Source organism: Scyliorhinus torazame, chromosome 11 (genome assembly GCF_047496885.1).
Source record: "Scyliorhinus torazame isolate Kashiwa2021f chromosome 11, sScyTor2.1, whole genome shotgun sequence".
Lineage (NCBI taxonomy): Eukaryota > Metazoa > Chordata > Chondrichthyes > Carcharhiniformes > Scyliorhinidae > Scyliorhinus > Scyliorhinus torazame.
In genome coordinates, this window is record NC_092717.1 from 184,810,463 (window position 1) to 184,829,989 (window position 19,527).

The 19,527-nt window shown below is 48.3% G+C and overlaps 1 protein-coding gene across 1 annotated transcript in view; it reads right to left on the minus strand.

The window, feature by feature from the left end:
- setd2 (SET domain containing 2, histone lysine methyltransferase) overlaps window positions 1-19,527 on the minus strand; it is a 140,613-nt gene that overhangs the window by 58,658 nt on the left and 62,428 nt on the right. Inside the window, 4 exon segments of the mRNA XM_072468146.1 lie at window positions 6,344-6,472; window positions 8,135-8,269; window positions 9,947-10,082; window positions 16,857-16,954. Coding sequence (XP_072324247.1) covers window positions 6,344-6,472; window positions 8,135-8,269; window positions 9,947-10,082; window positions 16,857-16,954 — 498 coding nt within the window.

Sequence of the window (19,527 nt, forward strand, 5' to 3'; positions counted from 1 at the left end):
CTGCACTCTGGGCCCCGGGAGCTCCACCCAAGCTTTGCCGGAGCACCTCATCCTCTCACCACCGTGAAGCTCAGAATTCCCAACAAGGCCGACGTCTTTCGTAATCTATCAACAGCGGGTCTATCACCGAGAAAGACAGCGGTTAACTCTACTGGTGCCCCCCTCTCCCTCCAACAGGGTAGCACACTTTTAAGAATGGTGTCAAAGCCTTGAAAAAGCTGCAGAAAAGGTTGACCAGGATAATACGAGGGACGAGGAACTCCAGTTCTGTGGGGGGACTGGGGTTTTCTCTTTGGACCTGGGATGGTTAAGGGCGATTTAATCGGAGCATTCAGTGGCTTGAATGGTGCAGTGGACTGACTGAGGCGAATAGCCTGTACTTGGGGTGTGATCGTATTCAAAAGGATGATGGGTTTTGAAAGAACAAATGGGGAGAACTATTTCCTCGGACAAATGAGTCAGTAACCAAGGGGCATGGATTTAAAATAATCGGCAAAAGAACTGGAGCGGAAATGAGGAGAGTATTTTTCGCACAGGGGAGTGTAAAGATCTGGAAGGGTGGTGGAGTTAAGATTCCATCCGAACTTTCAAAAAGAATATTGGCAACGTACATGAAGACAACGATTTTGCACAAGTTTATGGGGAAAACGTTGGAGCGTGGGACTAAATGGAATAGCTGCCCCTCGACAGGCTGATATTCTCAAAGATCCTTTTATGATTCTTACTGAGGTGGAGTTTGCCAAATGGGCAAACACTTGCTCTACAACTAAAAACATAAAATGCGCAGCATAGAACATACAGTACAGAAGGAGGCCATTCGGCCCAGAGTCTGCACCGACCCACTTAAGCCCTCACTTCCAGCCTATCCCCGTAACCCAACAACCCATCTAACCATTTTGGTCACTAAGGGTAATTTATCATGGCCAATCGACCTAACCTGCACGCCTTTGGACTGTAGCAGGAACCCAGAGGACCCGGAGGAAACCCACGCAGACACGGGGAGAACGTGCAGACTCTGCACAGACAGTGACCCAGCGGGGAATCGAACCTGGGACCCTGGCACTGTGAAGCCACTTGTACTACCGTGCTTCCCAGCACTCCCTGTCCGAATTCCTCCACTTGAAAGACCCTCTCAGCACAGTCTGGCACGCTCCCAAGGCAGGTAATAGGTAAAGGGAAGAGTTCCCTCCACACTGTTCGCAGTGCAGGGACACCACTGGCAAGGTACACGAGGGCACAATCTTCCTGCACAGTGTTAATTAAGTTTTACTCTGCATCCATCCTTTTAAGTTGCACTAAGTTTTTATCTAAATGGTGACATTCTACCCATAAGTTAGAAGGTGCAATCCCCACTCCAGATAGTCCTGGCGAGATACATTATTGGTAAAAAGTTCTGCGAAATGGTATAAATTAACATTTAGGAAAGCAACATTTAGGGGGCAGCACATTGGCACAGTGGTTAGCACTTTTGCCTCACGGCGCCGAGGAACCCGGTTCAATCGTGCCCTGGGTCACTGTCCGTGTGGAGTTTGCACATTCTCCCCATGTCTGCGTGGGTTTCACCTTCACAACCCAAAAGATGTGAAGGATAGGTGGATTGGCCACGCTAAATTGCCCCTTAATTGGAAAACAAATGAATTGGATTCTTTAAATATAAAAAAAGCATTGCTTCCTCACAGCGCTGAGGACCCGGGTTCGATCCTGGCCCCCTGTCCGTGTATAGTTTGCACAATCTTCCCTTGTCCGCTTGGGTCTCACCCCCACAACCCAAAGATATGCAGGGTAGGTGGATTGGCCATGCTAAATTGCCTCTTAATTGGAATTTTTAAAAAAAGCACAGATGAATCAAGGATAGTCAGCATGGATTTGTTAAAGAAGATCCGGTCTAACTAACTAGATTGAATTTTTGAAGAAAGAAGGTCAATTACAGTAGCATATTGATGGTGTCGAAATATATTTTAGCAAGGCTTTTGATGGTCCCATATGCAGCCTGATCAGCAATTTTAAAGCTCTTCGGATCCAAGGGAATGTGGAAAGTTGGATCCAAAATTGGTTCGGTGGCAGGAAGCAATGGGTCATGTTCAATGGTTATTTTTTTGACTGGAAGGTTGTTTCCAGTGGGCTTCTGCAGGGCTCAGTACTGGGCCCATTGCTGTTTGCAATATACAGCAGTGATTTAGGCTTAAATGTAAATAGCATAATTAATATGCTTGCAGATAATTAGCACAGGGCTAAATCACTGGCTTTGGAAGCAGACCAAGGCAGGCCAGCAGCACGGTTCAATTCCCGTACCGGCCTCCCCGAACAGGCGCCGGAATGTGGCAACTAGGGGCTTTTCACAGTAACTTCATTTGAAGCCTACTTGTGACAGTAAGCGATTTTCATTTAATTTCATTTTCATTCATTTTTGATGTTGAAGAAGCCGTAGCCTGTAGAAGACATCAATTGAACTGGACACATGTCAGAAAAGTGGCAAATGGAATTCAATCTGGAGAAGAGTGAGGTAATGCATACTTGGGGAGGAAAAACAAGTGAATGGATAATAGATGAGATTCTCGCGGGCGGCAGTGTTGCCTCACGGTGCCGAGCACCCGGTTTCGGAACCGGCCCTGGGTCACTGTCCGTGGGGAGTTTGCACATTCTCCCCGTGTCTGCGTGGGTCTCACCCCCACAGCCCAAAAAGATGGGCAGGGGAGGTGAATTGGCCATGCTAAATTGCCTCTTAATTGGAAAAAAAAGAATTGGACACTCTAAATTTAATAATAAAATAGATAAGACTCCAGAAAGTACAGAAGAACACAGGCACCTTGAAGCACATTTCTACAAATCCCTAAAGGTAGATAAGGTGGTCAAAAAAGCACAACAGGAATGTGGACCATGAGCTGAAGGTGGGATTAGACTGGATAAGTCTTTGACAGCCAGCACAGACACAAATGAAAAGGGAGATAGAGAGGAAACAGAGAACTATAGACCAGTCAGCCTGATGTCAGTAGTGGGGAAAATTCTAGAATCCATTATAGAAGATTTAATAGCACAAAACAGAGGCAGAATTGGACAGAGTCAGTATGGATTTACGAAAGGGAAATCATGCTTCACAAATCTTTTGGAATTCTTTGAGGATGTAGAGATGAGGAGGAGCCAATGGATGTGGCTTATTTGGATTTTCAGAAGGCTTTCGACAAAGTTCCACTAAGTGATTAGCTGTAAAGTTAAAGTACATGGGATTGTGGGTAATGTATTCAGATGGATAGAAAGGTGGTCGGCTGACAGGAAACAAAGAGTTGGAATTAACAGGTCTTTTTGCAAATGGCAGGCAGTGACTAGTGGGGTACCGCAGGAATCAGTGCTAGGACTCCAGCTATTCACCATATATATTGATTTGGATGAGGAACTAAATGGAATATCTCCAAATTTGCAATTGACACAAAGCTGGGTGGGAGGGTGAGCTGTGAGGAGGATGAAGAGATCCTTCTGTGTGATTTGGACAACTTGAGTGCGTGGGCAAATGCATGGCAGATGCAGTAATATTTGGATAAATTGAGGTTATCCACTTTGGTAGCAAAAACAGGAAGGTAGATTATCTGAATGGGTATAGATTGAGAGAGGGGAATATGCAATGAGACCTGACTGTTGTCATACACCAGTCACTGAAGGTAAGTATGCAGCTACAGCAGGCAGTAAAGGCAGCAAATTTTATATTGACCTTTAGAGCAAGAGGATTCAAGTACTTTTCAGTTTCAGACTGGTACAAAAGGTGAAGTCACATGGGATCAGGGGTGAGCTGGCAAGATGGATACAGACTGGCTAGGTCATAGAAGGCAGAGAGTAGCAATGGAAGGGTGCTTTTCTGATTGGAAGGCTGTGACTAGTGGTGTTCCGCAGGGATCAGTGCTGGGACCTTTGCTGTTCATAGTATATATAAATGATTTGGAGGAAAATGTAACTGGTCTGATTAGTAAGTTTGGTGACAAAGGTTGGTGGAATTGCAGATAGCGATGAGGACTGTCAGAGGATACAGCAGGATTTAGATCGTTTGGAGACTTGGGCGGAGAGATGGCAGATGGAGTTTAATCCGGACAAACGTGAGGTAATGCATTTTGGAAGGTCTAATGCAGGTAGGGAATATACAGTGAATGGTAGAACCCTCAAGAGTATTGACAGTCAGAGAGATATAGGTGTACAGGTCCACAGGTCACTGAAAGGGGCAACACAGGTGCAGAAGGTAGTCAAGAAGGCATACGGCATGCTTGCCTTCATTGGCCGGGGCATTGAGTATAAAAATTGGCAAGTCATGTTGCAGGTGTACAGAAACTTAGTTAGGCCACACATTTGGAGTATAGTGTTCAATTCTGGTCGCCACACTACCAGAAGGATGTGGAGGCTTTAGAGAGGGTGCAGAAGAGATTTACCAGGATGTTGCCTGATATGGAGGGCATTAGCTATGAGGAGAGGTTGAATAAACTCGGTTTGTTCTCAATGGAACAACGGAGGTTGAGGGGAGACCTGATAGAGGTCTACAAAATTATGAGGTGCATAGACAGAGTGGATAGTCAGAGGCTTTTTCCCAGGGTAGAGGGGTCAATTATAGGGGGCATATATTTAAGGTGTGAGGGGCAAGGTTTAGAGGAGATGTACGAGGCAAGTCTTTTTTTTTTTTTTTTTTTACACAGAGGGTAGTGGGTGCCTGGAACTCGTTGCCGGAGGAGGTGGTGGAAGCAGGGACGATAGTGACGTTTAAGGGGCACCTTGACAAATACATCAATAGGATGGGAATAGAGGGATACGGACCCCGGAAGTGCAGAAGATTTTAGTTTAGACGGGCAGCATGGTCGGCACGGGCTTGGAGGGCCGAAGGGCCTGTTCCTGTGCTGTACCTTTCTTTGTTCTTTGTACTGGAGCAAGAATGTCTTGCTGCAATTATTCAGACCTTGGTGAGGCCACACCTGGAATATTGTGTGTAGTTTTGGTCTCCTTATCTGAGGAAGCATGTTCTTGCTATAGTGCTAGTGCAACAAAGGTTTACGGACCGGTTCCTCGGATGGCGGGACTGAAGTAAGAGGAGAGATTGAGTCGGTCAGGATTTTCTGCACTGGAGTTCAGAAGAATGAGGGGGCATCTCATAGAAACCTATAAAATCCTAACAGGACTAGACAGGGTAGATGCAGAAAGGATGTTCCCGATAGTAGGGGAGCCCAGAACCAGGGGTCACAGTCTGTGGATACAGAGTAAACTATTTAGGACAGAGATGAGGAAACCTTTCTTCACCCAGACAGGGGTGAGCCTGTGGAGTTTGCTACCACAGAAAGTAGTTGAAGCCAAAACAAGGTATGTTTTCAAGAAGGAGTTAGATATAGCTCTTGGAGCTAAAGGAATCCAAGGATATGGGAGGAAAGCGGGAACAGGTTACGGAGTTGAATGATCGGCCATGATCAATGACCGAACAGGCTCGAAGGGCTGAATGGCCTCCCCCTGCTCCTATTTAGGTAACTGGGACATTCTGAATTCTCCCCCAGTGTACCCGAACAGGCGCCGGAATGTGGCGACTAGGGGATTGTCACAGTAACTTCATTGCAGTGTTAATGTAAGCCTACTTGTGACAATAAAGATTATTATTTTTATTATTATTTTCTATGTTTCTATGATTGGCAGAATGGCCCCCTGGCCCCTTTTGTGTGTGTGTGTATATATATATATATATATATATATATTCCAGAAGACTGCAGCTTTGGCTCGGAATTATGATACGACATCGATAGTGGGTCTAGCGATTGTTGGTGACCCCCCTCCTCACTGTATGGATATTGGGAGCCCAGAAACCCCATTACTATCACAGCTCCCACAGCAATAAGCACCTTATTGGCTGATAAAGATAGTTACTGCAATGTTCACATTGCATCCAAAGAAGTGCAAGTTATGTGGATTCGCCATGATCAATGTGCGGGGCTACGGGGATAAGGCAGGGGAATGGGCCTCTTTTGGAGGGTGGGTGCAGACTTGATGGGCCAAATGGCCTCCGCCTGTCCTGCAGGGATTCTATAGATCCTGTTCATCAGCGTGCAAATGGTTCTAGTCTCAAGGGAGATTTTACAGATAGGAAAACAACTATCAGTGCCCATTCAATGCTGACATGGACAAATACAGAATTCACACAAAAATAAGTTTTTAAAATCCTGATCAATGTGAGCTGTGGGACCAGCTAGCTTCAGTGTGTGTCATTTTAAGCACCCATGTTAATGTTTCAGCTCTCTCTGCTGGTGGACGGTTAGTATTGCAGCTTCCCACTCAGCAATTGGAAACAACAGTCATTCCCCGGGGGAACGTACGAATCTTTAGCTCAACGTACTTCTGTCTGAAGCTTAATATTGTTGCTGGAGTTCCCCCGGCTATCGCCAAGCTCGGTCATCCAGATCCACAGCAGGGACAGTCCATGATACTCCAGAAAGGACTTCAAGCAACTCTGTGAGTGTGTGTTCTGAAAAAAAGTAAATGCATATATTAAACATTTTGTTTTATAAGAACCCTTTCAGTCTGCCAATCTCTTCTCAGTGATGTTGACCTTTTCTTGGGATAGGGGAATCACTGGCAAAGCCAGCATTTATTGTCCATACCCAATTGTCAGAGAGTCATAGAATCATAGTCATAGGGGTCTACAGCACGGAAAAGGCCCATCTCGTCTGTGCCAGTCAAAAACAACCATGTAACTATTCTAATCCTATTTCCCAGCACCTGGCCCATTGCCCTGTATTGCTTGACATTGCAAATCTAAACACTTCTTCAATGTTGAGGGTCTCTGCCTCCACCACCCTTTCAGGCAGCGAGTTCCATACTCTCATCACCGTCTAGGTAAAAATGTTTTTCCTCACATGCCCTCTGGACCGCCTGCCCCTTTACCGTAAATCTATGCTCTCTGGTCATTGATCCCTCCACCAAAGGGAAAGGTTTCTCCTTGTCTATTCTATCTATGCCCCTCAATATCTCTGCTCCAAGGAAAACAACCCCACTCTAGGGCGGCACGGTGGCACAGCGGTTAGCACTGCTGCCTCACAGCGCCAGGGACCCTAGCTCAATTCTGGCCTTGGATGACTGCATGGTTTGCACTTTCTCTCCATGTCTGCGTGCGTTTCCTCCGGGTGCTCCGGTTTCCTCCCACAATTCAACGGTTTGCAGGTTAGATGGATTGGCCAGGCTAAACTGCCCCTTAATGTTCAAAGATGTGCAGGTGAGGTGGGGTTATGGGGATAGGGTGGGGGATTGGGCCTAGGTAGGGTGCTCTTTCAGAGGGTCGGTGCAGACTCGATGGGCCAAAGGGCCTCTTTCTGCACTGTCGGAATTCGATGTTCTATCTTCATAGCTAAAATTCCCCAGCCCACACAATACCCTGGTAAATGTCCTCTGCACCCTTTCCAGTGCAATCGCATCCCTCCTGTAATGCAGACTCCAGAACTGCACACAATACTCTAGCTGTGGCCTAAGTAACGTTTATACAGTTCCAACTTAACCTCCTTACGTTTAAACTCTATGTCTGGACTAATAAAGGCCAGTATACCTCATCTTGAGAAGGTGATGACGAGCCTCCTTATTGAGCCGCTGCAGTGGTTCTCTCAATTTGTCAGTTCGGGAGTTCTAGACCTGCTAGCAGTGGTCTGATATAATGGAGTAACTTACTGGTCAATCTCAGAGGGCAGCTGAGAGCTGACCCCACTGTAGTCACAGATCGGGTAGACTGGATTGGATGGCAGGTTTCCTTCCCGAAAGGACATTGATGAGCCGGGTGAGTTTTGAATAACAATCTGATAACTTCATGGACACCTCTACCGAAAACAGCAGTTTATTTCCGGATTCTCAAATTGCTACGAGAGATTTGAACCCACACTCGGATTTACTTGTCGGCTCACATGCACTGCTGATTTCTCACTTTGCTTTTGGAGAAATAAACACCAGTAAGTGAGCTCTGAGTGATTTAGACAATAAATGGTTTAACAATGAGTGAATGTAGTACAATGATACAGTACCATCACCCAGCACTCACCACACTTAGCAATCTTCTCTGGATTGATGTTAAGCTCGATGGTTATAATGACGTTTACTTTGGTTATAATGGTTCACCGCTCCTACAAGTAGTTCTCACAGTTACCTGTATAATCTTAAGGCAGGTCAGTTTCTGCTCCATAGTCTCTATCCGGACCATCAGCCGAGTTAAACTGAGCACATGGTTCGAGTCACACAGTCCGTCGCCGTTCTCCAGGAAGGCCTCCAGTTCTTCATCCACCTGGGAATTGAGAAGAGGAGCGGGACCTCAACATTGTTTTTTTCTTTAAAAAAATAAATAAATTTAGAGTACCCAATTATTTTTTCCAATTAAGGGGCAATTTAGCGGGGCCAATCCACCTACCCTGCACATCTGTGTGTTGTGGGGGTGAAACCCACGCAGACACGGGGAAAATGTGCAAACTCCACACGCTAACCACTGTGTCACCGTGCTGCCACGGGACCACAAAATTTGACCTTTACCACACCAGATGTGGGCCTAACCAAAACCACACACAAGATTCCAGATGTGGCCTCACCAAACCCTGTACAACGGTAGCAAGACCGTTTGTACTCCAATCACCTTGCACAAAGGTCAACATGCAATTTGCCGGGTGGCATGTGGTGCAGTGGTTAGCATTGGGGGTGCGGCACGGAGGACTCGGGTTTGAATCTCGGCCCTGGGTCACTGTCGTGTGGAGTTTGCACATTCTACCCATGTCTGTGTTGGTTTCACCCCCACAACCCAAAGATGTGCAGATTATAGGTGGATTGGCCACGCTAAATCGCCCCTTAATTGGGGAAAAAAATAATAATTGGGTACTCTAAATAAAAAAAAAACTTGCAATTTCCCTTCCTAATTGTTTGCTGCTCCTGCATGCTAACTTTGTGTTCCGTGTATCAGTGCGCACACCCGTCTGTTTGAACATCGACACCTACAAGTTTCTCACCTTTTAAAAAAATGTTCAGCTTTGATATTCTGACGACCAGAATGAATAACCTCACATTTCCCTATACAACACTCCATCTGCTATCGTGTTGTCCACTCACCTAACCTGTCTGTATCTCTGTCCTCCCTGCAGATTACCTTTCCACTTAACTTGCTACCATCAGCAAACCTAGTTCCACGACTCTCTGTCTCTACATCCAAGTCATTAATATGGATAGATTGTAAACAGCTGAGTTCCGCGGCACTGATCCTTGCTATTCACTGCCCGCTAACTTGCAGAAGCCTTGTTTATGCCCACTCTCGGTTTTCTATCTGTTAACCAATCCTCTAACCATGCTAATATATTACCGCCAATTCCGTGCATCCTTATTTTGCCTATTAACCTTTCATGTGTTACTTTATTGAATGTCTTTTGGAATTGGAGGTATACAAAATGAAGTGAAATGAAAATAAAAATTGCTTGTCACAAGTAGGCTTCAAATGATGTTACTGTGAAAATCCCCTAGTCACCACATTCCGGCGCCTGTTCGGGGAGGCTGGTACGGGAATTGAACCGTGCTGCTGGCTTGCCTCGGTCTGCTTTCAAAGCCAGCGATTTAGCCCTGTGCTAAACCAGCCCCGAGCTGATCAAAATCTGCTGGTCCTCCATTATCTACCCTACTAGTTACATCCTCAAAATGCTCTAAAATATCTGTTGAACAGGATTTCCCTTTTGTAACACCGTGTTGACTTGCTCAGATCATACTATACTTTTTCTAAGTGTTACGACTTCCTTCATAATAGATTCCAGCATTTTTCCAACACCTGACGTTAGGCCAACTGGCCTGTAGTTCACTCCTTCCTTTCTTGAAAAGTGGTGTAACGTTTGTCAACTTCCAATCTATTGGGGCAGGGGGAGGTGGGAAGAGAAATGGAAGCTGCAACTCAAATGGCAACAGTCATTCCACAGGTACTTAAAGCGATACTCACAGAGTCTTTCTTCCGGGACCGATCCTTGTCTTTTAGTTTAACTTTGCCTCCGGCAGCCCGGATGCTAACACGGTTTTCACCGCCCAGGTACCCGCGGCAATTTGCTGATCCACAGAAACATTTCTGAGCCTCCTTGCTGCAGTCAGGGATGTAAAAATATCCATCAGCTTAAAAGTCTAACCACAGATAGTCAGCAGGGGTACAATGCAGCTAATTCAGCTGTCTTACCTTCAGGAGTATGCCAAACACCAATGATGACAACTTATATTTATATGGCACCTTTAACATTAAAAAATGGACTTCCGGTTGCGGCCATGCCTGAATAGGTCGCACGTTCGGCAGCTCCCGCCGGGAACGGACTTTAGGGTTCTCTAGAGGGGCCCCAACGGCACTTGTTCGACGGCTTCCAGTGTGGGAAGGTGACAGCAAGGTCCCCCCGACAGAGTATGGATTGGACCAGGAGTGGAGCGGTGAAAAAAGGGATCTTGGAGCAGTGAAAAGTGAGAGGGAGAAAAAGCAAGATGGCAGCGTGTGGAGACCAAGCAGCATGGGCGCAGTGGTCGCAGGAGCAGCAGGAGTTTCTTAAACGCTGCTTTGAGGAGCTGAAGACAGAAATGCTGGCGCCAATGAAGGCGGCGATTGAGAGGCTAGTGGAGACCCAGAGGGCGGCGATCTGGGAGGTGCGGCAGAAAGCCTCGGAGAACGAGGATGAGGTCTTGGGCCTGGCGGTGAAGGTGGAGGCGCACGAGGTGCTGCACAAGAGGTGGGCGGAAAGTTTTGAGGACCTGGAGAATAGGTCGAGGAGGAAGAATCTTCAGATTCTGGGTCTCCCTGAAGGAGTTGAGGGGCCCGATACCGGGGCATATGTGAGCACGATGCTCAAGTTGCTGATGGCCGCGGGAACCTTCCCGAGCCCCCTGGAGCTAGATGGGGCTCATCGGGTCCTGGCAAGGAGACCCAAAGCCAACCAGCGCCAAGGGCTGTAGTGGTGAGGTTTCACCGCTTTATGGACAGAGAGTGTGTCTTGAGATGGGCCAAGAAAGAGCGGAGCAGCAGGTGGGAGAACACGGAGATCCGAAACTACCAGGACTGGAGTGCAGAGGTGGCCAAGAAGAGAGCTGGCTTTAATTGGGCCAAGGCGGTGCTCCATCGGATGGGGTGAGGTTCGGTATGCTGCAGCCAGCGCGATTGTGGGTCACATTCCAAGATCGGCACCACTATTTCGAAACGCCTGAGGAGGCTTGGAGCTTTATACAGACTGAAAAGTTGGACTCAAATTGAGGGTCTGTGGTTGTGTGGGGGGGGGGGGGGAAATGTCTGCTGTATATATGGTTTTAACTACGTGTAGGGAATGTTCCCTTGGTTGGGTGCTGGATGGGGATGGGTGAAGGGATTCGATGGGGAGGCTGTGGGAGCCGGTGTTGGAGGGAGGGGAGGCCCGGGGATGGGGGAATTGAGATAAGGCCGCAAAAGGAGCTGTGTCAGAGGGGGCGGGGCCGGCACAGGAAAGCGCGAGCTTCTTCCCGCGCTAGGGAAGGATGGCGGTGGGGGTCGGAGAAGCGCACACTGACTGAGGGGGAGGGGGGATTCCCACACAGGGGGGGTCGATGGGAAGGCGGGAGAGGCCGGGGTCAGCAGGAGTCAGCTGACTTACGGGAGTGTTATGGGGGGAGCAAAAGAGCTAGATACGGATCTAACGGGGGGAGGAGGGGGGGGGGGGTAATAGGGTTGCTGCTGCATTGGCCAATGGGGAACTGGAAATAGGAGAGGTGGTCGGGGCAGGGGGGGGTCCGCCGTCTGGGGGAATGGAGGGTGCGGGAGGTGCAGGCACGTGACTGGCCGAGAAAAGGAGATGGCTAGTCAGCGGGGGGGGGGGGGGGGGGGGGGGGGGGGGGGGTGAGAAGCCCCCCAATCCGGCTGATAACTTGGAATGTGAGGGGCCTGAATGGGCCGGTTAAGAGGGCCCGAGTGTTGGCGCACTTAAAGGGACTGAAGGCAGACGTGGTCATGCTTCAGGAGACACATTTGAAGGTGGCAGACCACGTCAGGTTGAGAAAGGGATGGGTAGGACAGGTATTCCATTCGGGGCTGAATGCGAAGAACAGAGGGGTTGCAATACTGGTGGGGAAGCGGGTGTCGTTTGAGACCAAGAATATTGTAGTGGATAATGGAGGTCGATACGTGATGGTGAGCGGTAGGTTGCAGGGGGTATGGGTGGTACTGGTAAACGTATATGCCCCGAACTGGGATGATGCCGGATTTATGAAGCGTATGCTGGGTCGGATTCCGGACCTGGAGGCAGGAAGCTTGATAATGCGGGGGGGGGGGGGGGGATTTCAACACGGTGCTGGATCCAGCATTAGATCGCTCCAGATCCAAGACGGGGAAGAGGCCGGCTGCGGCCAAGGTGCTTAGGGGGGTTTATGGACCAGATGGGGGGAGTGGATCCATGGAGGTTTGCTAGGCCCTTGGCCAGGGAATTCTCATTCTTTTCCCATGTACATAGAGCCTACTCCCGGATAGATTTCTTTGTGTTGAGTAGGGCGCTAATCCCGAAAGTGGAAGGAACGGAGTATTTCGGCCATAGCCATCTCAGACCACGCCCCGCACTGGGTGGAGCTGGAGTTAGGAGAGGAGAGGGACCAGCGCCCGCTGTGGCGTCTTGATGTGGGATTACTGGCGGATGAGGTGGTGTGCGGGAGGGTGTGGGGGTGCATTGAGAGATACTTGGAGGCCAATGACAACGGAGAGGTGCAGGTGAGGTTAGTCTGGGAGGCGTTGAAGGCGGTGGTCAGGGGAGAGTTAATCTCCATTAGGGCCCACAGGAAGAAGAGAGAGGGCAGGGAGAGGGAGAGGTTGGTGGGGGAGATCTTAAGGGTGGACAGGAGATATGCAGAGGCCCCCCGAGGAGGGGCTACTTAGGGAGCAGCGAAGCCTCCAGACGGAGTTTGACCTGTTGACCACAGAGAAAGCAGAGGCACAGTGGAGGAAAGCACAGGGGGCGACATACGAGTATGGGGAGAAGGAGAGCCGGATGCTGGCACACCAGCTCCGTAAGAGGGTGGCAGCGAGGGAGATAGGTGGAGTTAAGGATAGCAGGGGGAATACAGTGCGGAGTGCGGTGAGAGTAAATGAGGTATTTAAGGACTTCTATGAAGAGCTGTACAGATCTGAGCCCCCAGCGGGGGAAGAGGGGATGCGACGATTTTTGGATCAACTGAGGTTCCCGAGGGTGGAGGAGCAGGAGGTGGCTGGTTTAGGGTCGCCAATTGGGTTGGAGGAGCTGGTTAAAGGATTGGGGAACATGCAGGCGGGGAAGGCCCCGGGGCCAGATGGGTTCCCGGTTGAGTTTTATAGGAAATATGTGGACCTGCTAGGCCCGTTGTTAGTGAGGACTTTCAATGAGGCAAGGGAGGGGGGGGGGGACCCTGCCCCCGACAATGTCCGGGGCGCTGATCTTGCTGATTCTGAAGCGGGAGAAGGACCCACTGCAATGTGGGTCGTATAGACCGATATATAGCAAGTGTGGCTACGAATCGGCGGATCCAAAGGGAGTTTGGGGACTTCTCGGGCTTAAAGCTCAACGTAGGGAAAAGTGAGCTCTTTGTGGTGCATCCAGGGGACCAGGGAAGGGGGATAGACAACCTACCAATGAAAAGGGCGGAAAGGAACTTTCGGTACTTGGGGATCCAGGTGGCTGGGAGCTGGGGGGCCCTGCACAAGCTCAATTTGACACGGTTGGTGGAGCAGATGGAGGAGGTTTTCAAAAGATGGGATGTGCTGCCACTCTCGCTAGCGGGCAGGGTACAGTTAGTTAAAATGATGGTCCTCCGAGGTTTCTCTTTGTGTTCCAGTGCCTTCCCATTATGATTACCAAGGCCTTTTTTTAAACGGGTAGGTAGGAGCATCATGGGTTTCATGTGGGCAAATAAGACCCCCGAGGGTAAAGAGGGTGTTTCTGGAGTGTAGCAGGGACAGGGGAGGGCTGGCGCTGCCGAATCTGTGTGGCTACTATTGGGCAGCCAACGTGGTGATGATCCGTAAGTGGGTAATAGAGGGAGAGGGGGGCGGCGTGGAAGAGGTTGGAGATGGCGTCCTGCAGGGGCACGAGCCTGAGGGCGCTGGTGACGGCACCGCTGTCGCTCTTGCCGACAAGGTACACCACGAGTCCGGTGGTGGCGGCAACGTTGAAGATCTGGGGGCAGTGGAGACCGCATAGGGGCGAGCCTCGGTTTGGTCCCTGATTCGGGAGAACCATCGATTCGTCCCGGGAAGGATGGATGGGGGATTTCGGAGCTGGCATCGGGCAGGAATCAGAAGAATGCGGGACCTGTTTATAGATGGGACGTTTGTGAGCCTAGGGGCGCTGGAGGAGAAGTTTGGGTTACCCCCGGGAAATGCTTTCAGGTACATGCAAGTGAGGGCGTTTGTGAGGCGGCAAGTGAGGGAATTCCCGTTGCTCACGGCCACAGAGGATTCAGGACAGGGTGATTTCGGGTGTATGGGTCGGAGAAGGCAAGGTTTCGGCGATCTATCAAGAGATGAAAGAAGAGGAGGTGGGTTCGGTAGAGGAGCTAAAGGGCAAGTGCGAGGAGGAGCTTGGGGAGGAGATTGATGAGGGTCGGTGGGCTGATGCCCTAGTAGGGTTAACTCCTACTAGTAGGGTTAACTCCTCTTCCTCTTGCGCCAGGCTCAGCCTAATACAATTCAAGGTTACTCACAGAGCGCATATGACAGGGCGAGGTTGAGTAAGTTCTTTGGGGTGGAGGACAGATGTGGGGAGGTGCTCGGGAAGCCTGGCGAATCACGTCCACATGTTCTGGTCGTGCCCGGCACTGGATGGGTTCTGGAGGGGTTTCGTGAGGGACTGTGCCCAAGGTGGTGAACATCCAGGTCAAGCAGAGTTGGGGGTTGGCACTATTTGGGGGTAACAGACGAGCCGGGAGTGCAGGAGGCAAAAGAGGCCGGTATCCTGGCCTTTGCGTCCCTGGTAGCCCGGCGGAGGATCTTGCTATTATGGAAGGATGCAAAGCCCCCAGCGTGGAAGCTTGGATCAATGACATGGCAGGGTTCATCAAGCTGGAGAGGATAAAGTTTGCCTTGAGAGGGTCTGCGCAGGGGTTCTTCAGGCGGTGGCAATCGTTCCTAGACTATCTCGCGGAGCGCTAGGAGGAGGTCAGCAGCAGCAGCAACCCGGGGGGGGGTTAATATATACGGGAGAAACCCAATGTATAGAGTAGTTTATTATTTTTGATTGTGGTGTTTGTGTTCTTTTTGTTATGGGGGGGTTTGTTTGTATCAAAAATTTTGTTGGAAAATTTTGAATAAACATATTTTTTTAAAAAACCATAATAAAATGTCACAGGGTGCTTCACGAGAACATTACAAAACAAAATGTGACACCCCACGTGTGGTATTATAACTGATGACCAGGTCTTAAAGGAGAACACCAGGTAGAAAGATAGAGACATTTAGGGGAGGGGATTGCAGAGCTTGAGGGCTGAGTGCACAGCTATCAATGGTGTGCTTTAGATGTGAGCTAAAAGCAGGTCAGTGAACACAAGGTGATTCGGTGGGAGTTGGGACACAGGCAGGCGATTTTGGGATGACCTCAAATCGGGTAGAGCACTGGTATAGTCAGGTTTAGAGGTAACAACGTCATTGGATGAGGGTTTCAGTGGCAAATGAGCGGAGGATAGAGTGGTGCCGGAGATTTAAATTTTTGAGTTCCAGGAACGAAATAGATTTGGGAATTGCAACATGTTCAAGAACATGGGAGGAGGAAGGGACATTGGGGATGTCTTTTGCAAGAATGGAGGTACAAAGGGTTATTTTTGAGGACAGGGGTGATGACAACAGATTTAGAGAGAGGGAACCTTTGGAGGGAGGACTGCTTTCGACATCAGCTCGCATGGGAACCAGAAAGTTACGTTGGGTCGTCAGTGTTCAGTGGGAATAGGGTTGAGGGAGGAGTCTCACGGACAAGATGGTTTTGAATAGGTCATGTGGGGAGATAGGAGAGAATTTAGAGAAGTGGGGAGGGGGGGGGGGGGGAAGAGAGAAATGGTATTGTATACGAAATTTGGCCGGAGGGGGAAGAGAGGAAAGCAGCAAAAGCAGCTGATCAGATAGTCCTAATCTTAGTGGCAAAGAGCATGTATGAGGATGGAGGACTCAGAGGAGAGGGGATTAAGACAGCTGAAATCATCACTAATTAAAGGATAGGATAGCCCAGGGGTGTACCTCTAGTAGCGCCACCACTAATAAGTGTTTTGATACTGCTGAGGACATCCAAGGCCACCTTTAAGGCAGTTACGTGTGAACCAAGTTGGTATGGCACTGGAGTCACACATGGGGAAGGCCAGGGAAACACAACTGGGTTTAGTGGACCAATTGGGATTTTACTATAGTCTGTCAACAACACGGCCATGGCGGGATTTTGAACTCCTGATCCTTGGAATTACTAGCCCAGTAACATTCCAGCTTCGTTCAAACAATCCCTCAATGCAGCCACATTCCTGATGCCATATCTATGGTAAATTTGGAGCTCTTGGCAGCCCATGCAGTTCCAGGGTTTGGAGTCTGCGAGGATGAAGGAACAGCGATACGTGTCCAAGTCAGGACGGTGTGCAATTTGGGAGGGGAACTTCAAGGTGATGCTGCCCCCCCCCGCCATTCCCGTACCTGCCATCCTTGCACTTCTAGATGACGGAGGTCGTGAGCTTGGGAGGGGCTGCTGAAGAACCTTTGGTGAATTGTGGCAGTGAATCCTATGGATGGCAAGCACTGCAGCCAAGGGTGTGCCAGTGATGTTATACTGAGTGTAACAGACAGCGCTAAAGATGACCACGAGTTGAATAAAAACAGAAGCATTCTAGCTGTGCAAACAGCCCTGCTGAACGGTTCTTACCCATATCTCTGAAACTGATAATCGAATGTCAACTCTGTTCCAGCTGGAACCGTCTTAGTTGTGAAAAACCCGACTCGTAGTTGCCCGTTTACCGTCCACTAGAAAGAACAGAGATGCCAGGAAATGTAACATCAGTAGACTTCTGTATTCCAGATATAATCAAACACACACTTACAGGACAAGGCTGCCAGCTTGGCTCCCATCTCAGAGTCAGACATTCATGTGCTCCAGCCTCAATGAAGCTTTGAGCTCACAATTCAGTGCAGTTCTGAGGATGTCCTGTAATGTCGGAGAGCCGGATTTCATTAAACCAAGGGCCCCACCTTCCTTCTCAGGTGGGCTTAAAAGATCCCATCCATGACGCTATACAAAAGGGTGGGGAGCTCCCCCCACCTTGCAGGGCAATATTTACCCTCTTATCAACGCCAGAAATGATCTGGTTATGGCAATTGCTGGGACCTCGCTGTATAGGAATTGGCTACTTGTGCTCCCTACGTTGAAGTAGTGCCCGCTTTTCAAAAGTAATTTGTTGTCTATAATGTGCTTTGGGACATCGCGAGGGATCTGAAGTGCGAGATCTAAATGCAAGCTCCTTTTAAAAAGGTGACTGATTTGCCCCATTAGCAAAGCATTGGATTAACCAGTGTTATTTATAACTGACATTTATCAGGCTTCAAGGGCAGTGGAGGGGAAAACTATCATAGCCTTCCTTTATCCACAATTCCTTCCAACTCGATTAGAGCAAAAACAAAAATCACTAACCGGCCACAGTGACAACATTTAGCTTTAGAATATAATCTTTATTATTCACAATTCAGAATGTCCAATTCACCCAACACATGTACTATTTTAGAAAACGCCTCACACATGATATAGTTACAATGTACTTCACAGGTATACGTTTATCGAACAAACAGCAACCAGTATTCAGTGACCAACAAAATAAAGAACATTCAGAACAGTTGGAAATACTTGTGTTTGATGCTAAGCAGCAGTGTGTAAGAGGTGAAAGTTCACATGGATATGCCATTCAAATCTGAGTACTGAGGTTATCTTTATACAGCGCCATTAATGCAATAAAATGTCCCAAGGTGCTTCATAGAAGCATGATAAAGCACAATTTGACATATTAGGGCATCCTGACTTGGCCCTGTGGTGTCATTTCCTTCACCAGTGCTGGGACAAATCCGGGTATTCCTGACCTAACCCCCCATGAATAGCATCTTCGCAAAGACAAGAACATTCCAGAGGTAGTGGGGAACCAAAGATTGGGGAACTTGGAGGAATTAGTTTTATTAAAGAATGAGAACTGGAGAAAATAATGGGATTAAAAGCCGACAAAACCCCTGGAACCTGATGGTGCACATCCTCGCGTTTGCCAGGAGGGGACGACAAGGACTACAGTGAATTCATTGGCTTTAATTTTCCAGAATGGTCTAGATTCTGGTATGATCCCTGGGAATTAGAGGTAGCAAGAAAGGAGGGAGAGAGAAAACAGGGAACTATTGACTAGTTGGCCTGACATCATGAGGGTGGTGGGGAATGTCATAACCTATTGTGATGGACGTGATAGCAGGAAACTTAGACAATCTAAATATGAGGAGGGTCAAGGAGGATCTCTGAAAGGAAAATTGAATTTGACAAATGCATTGGGGTTTTTTTTTGAGCTTGTAATTAGTAGGGTGTACAAGAGGAACCAGTGGACATAGTATATTTGATAAGATGACACACAAGGGGCTGTTACATAAAATTAGGGTTAATGGGATTTGGCGGGGGAATTAGTTAGCATGGATTAAAGGTTGTTAATGGATGGAAAACAGAGGATAGGAAAAAATATGAATTCTGCCAAGACAACAGGGTGTAACTGGTAGAGCACTATAAATATCAGAGCTTCAACTACTTATAATCTATATCAATCACTTAGATGAGGGGGACCGAGTGTTGTGTGTCCAAGTTTTCTGACAATACAAAGTGAGGTGGGAATGTAAGATGTTAGGAGGACACAAAAAAAGCTGGAAAAGGAGACCGACATGTTAAATGAGTGGACAAGAACATGGTAGATGGAATATGATGTGGAGGAAAAGTGAAATTATCCTCTTTGGTAGGAAAAATAGAAAAGCAGAATGTTTTTCAAATGGCGAGAGATTACAAGATGCTGCTATTCCGAAGGACCTGGGTGTCCATGTAAAAAGTTAACATGTAGTTAAGGAAAGCAAATAGTATGTTAGCTTTCATTGCAAAGTCTTGCTGCAATTATATACGACTGTAGTGAGACCACACCAGGAGTGATGTCTCCTTACTTAAGAAAGGAAATACTTGCGCTAGAGGGCATGTAATTGGACCGATTCCTCGGAGGAGAGGATTGTGTTATTAGGAGGGATTGAGTAGACGAGGCCCAAGTGGGTTATGGACCAAATGAAATGTGATTTCAGTGAAACATATGAAATTGTTAAAGTGGCAGCTGCTGTCTGCAGATATCCTCTGGCTCGGGTATGTATAATATTATAAGAATGACCTTTATTGTCACAAGTAGGCTTACATTAACCACTGCAATGAAGTTACTGCGAAAAGCCCTTAGTCGCCACATTCCGGCGCCTGTTCGGGTTAAATGGAGGGAGAATTCAGAAGAGAGAGAGAGGGGGGGAGAGAGAGAGAGAGAGAGAGAGAGAGA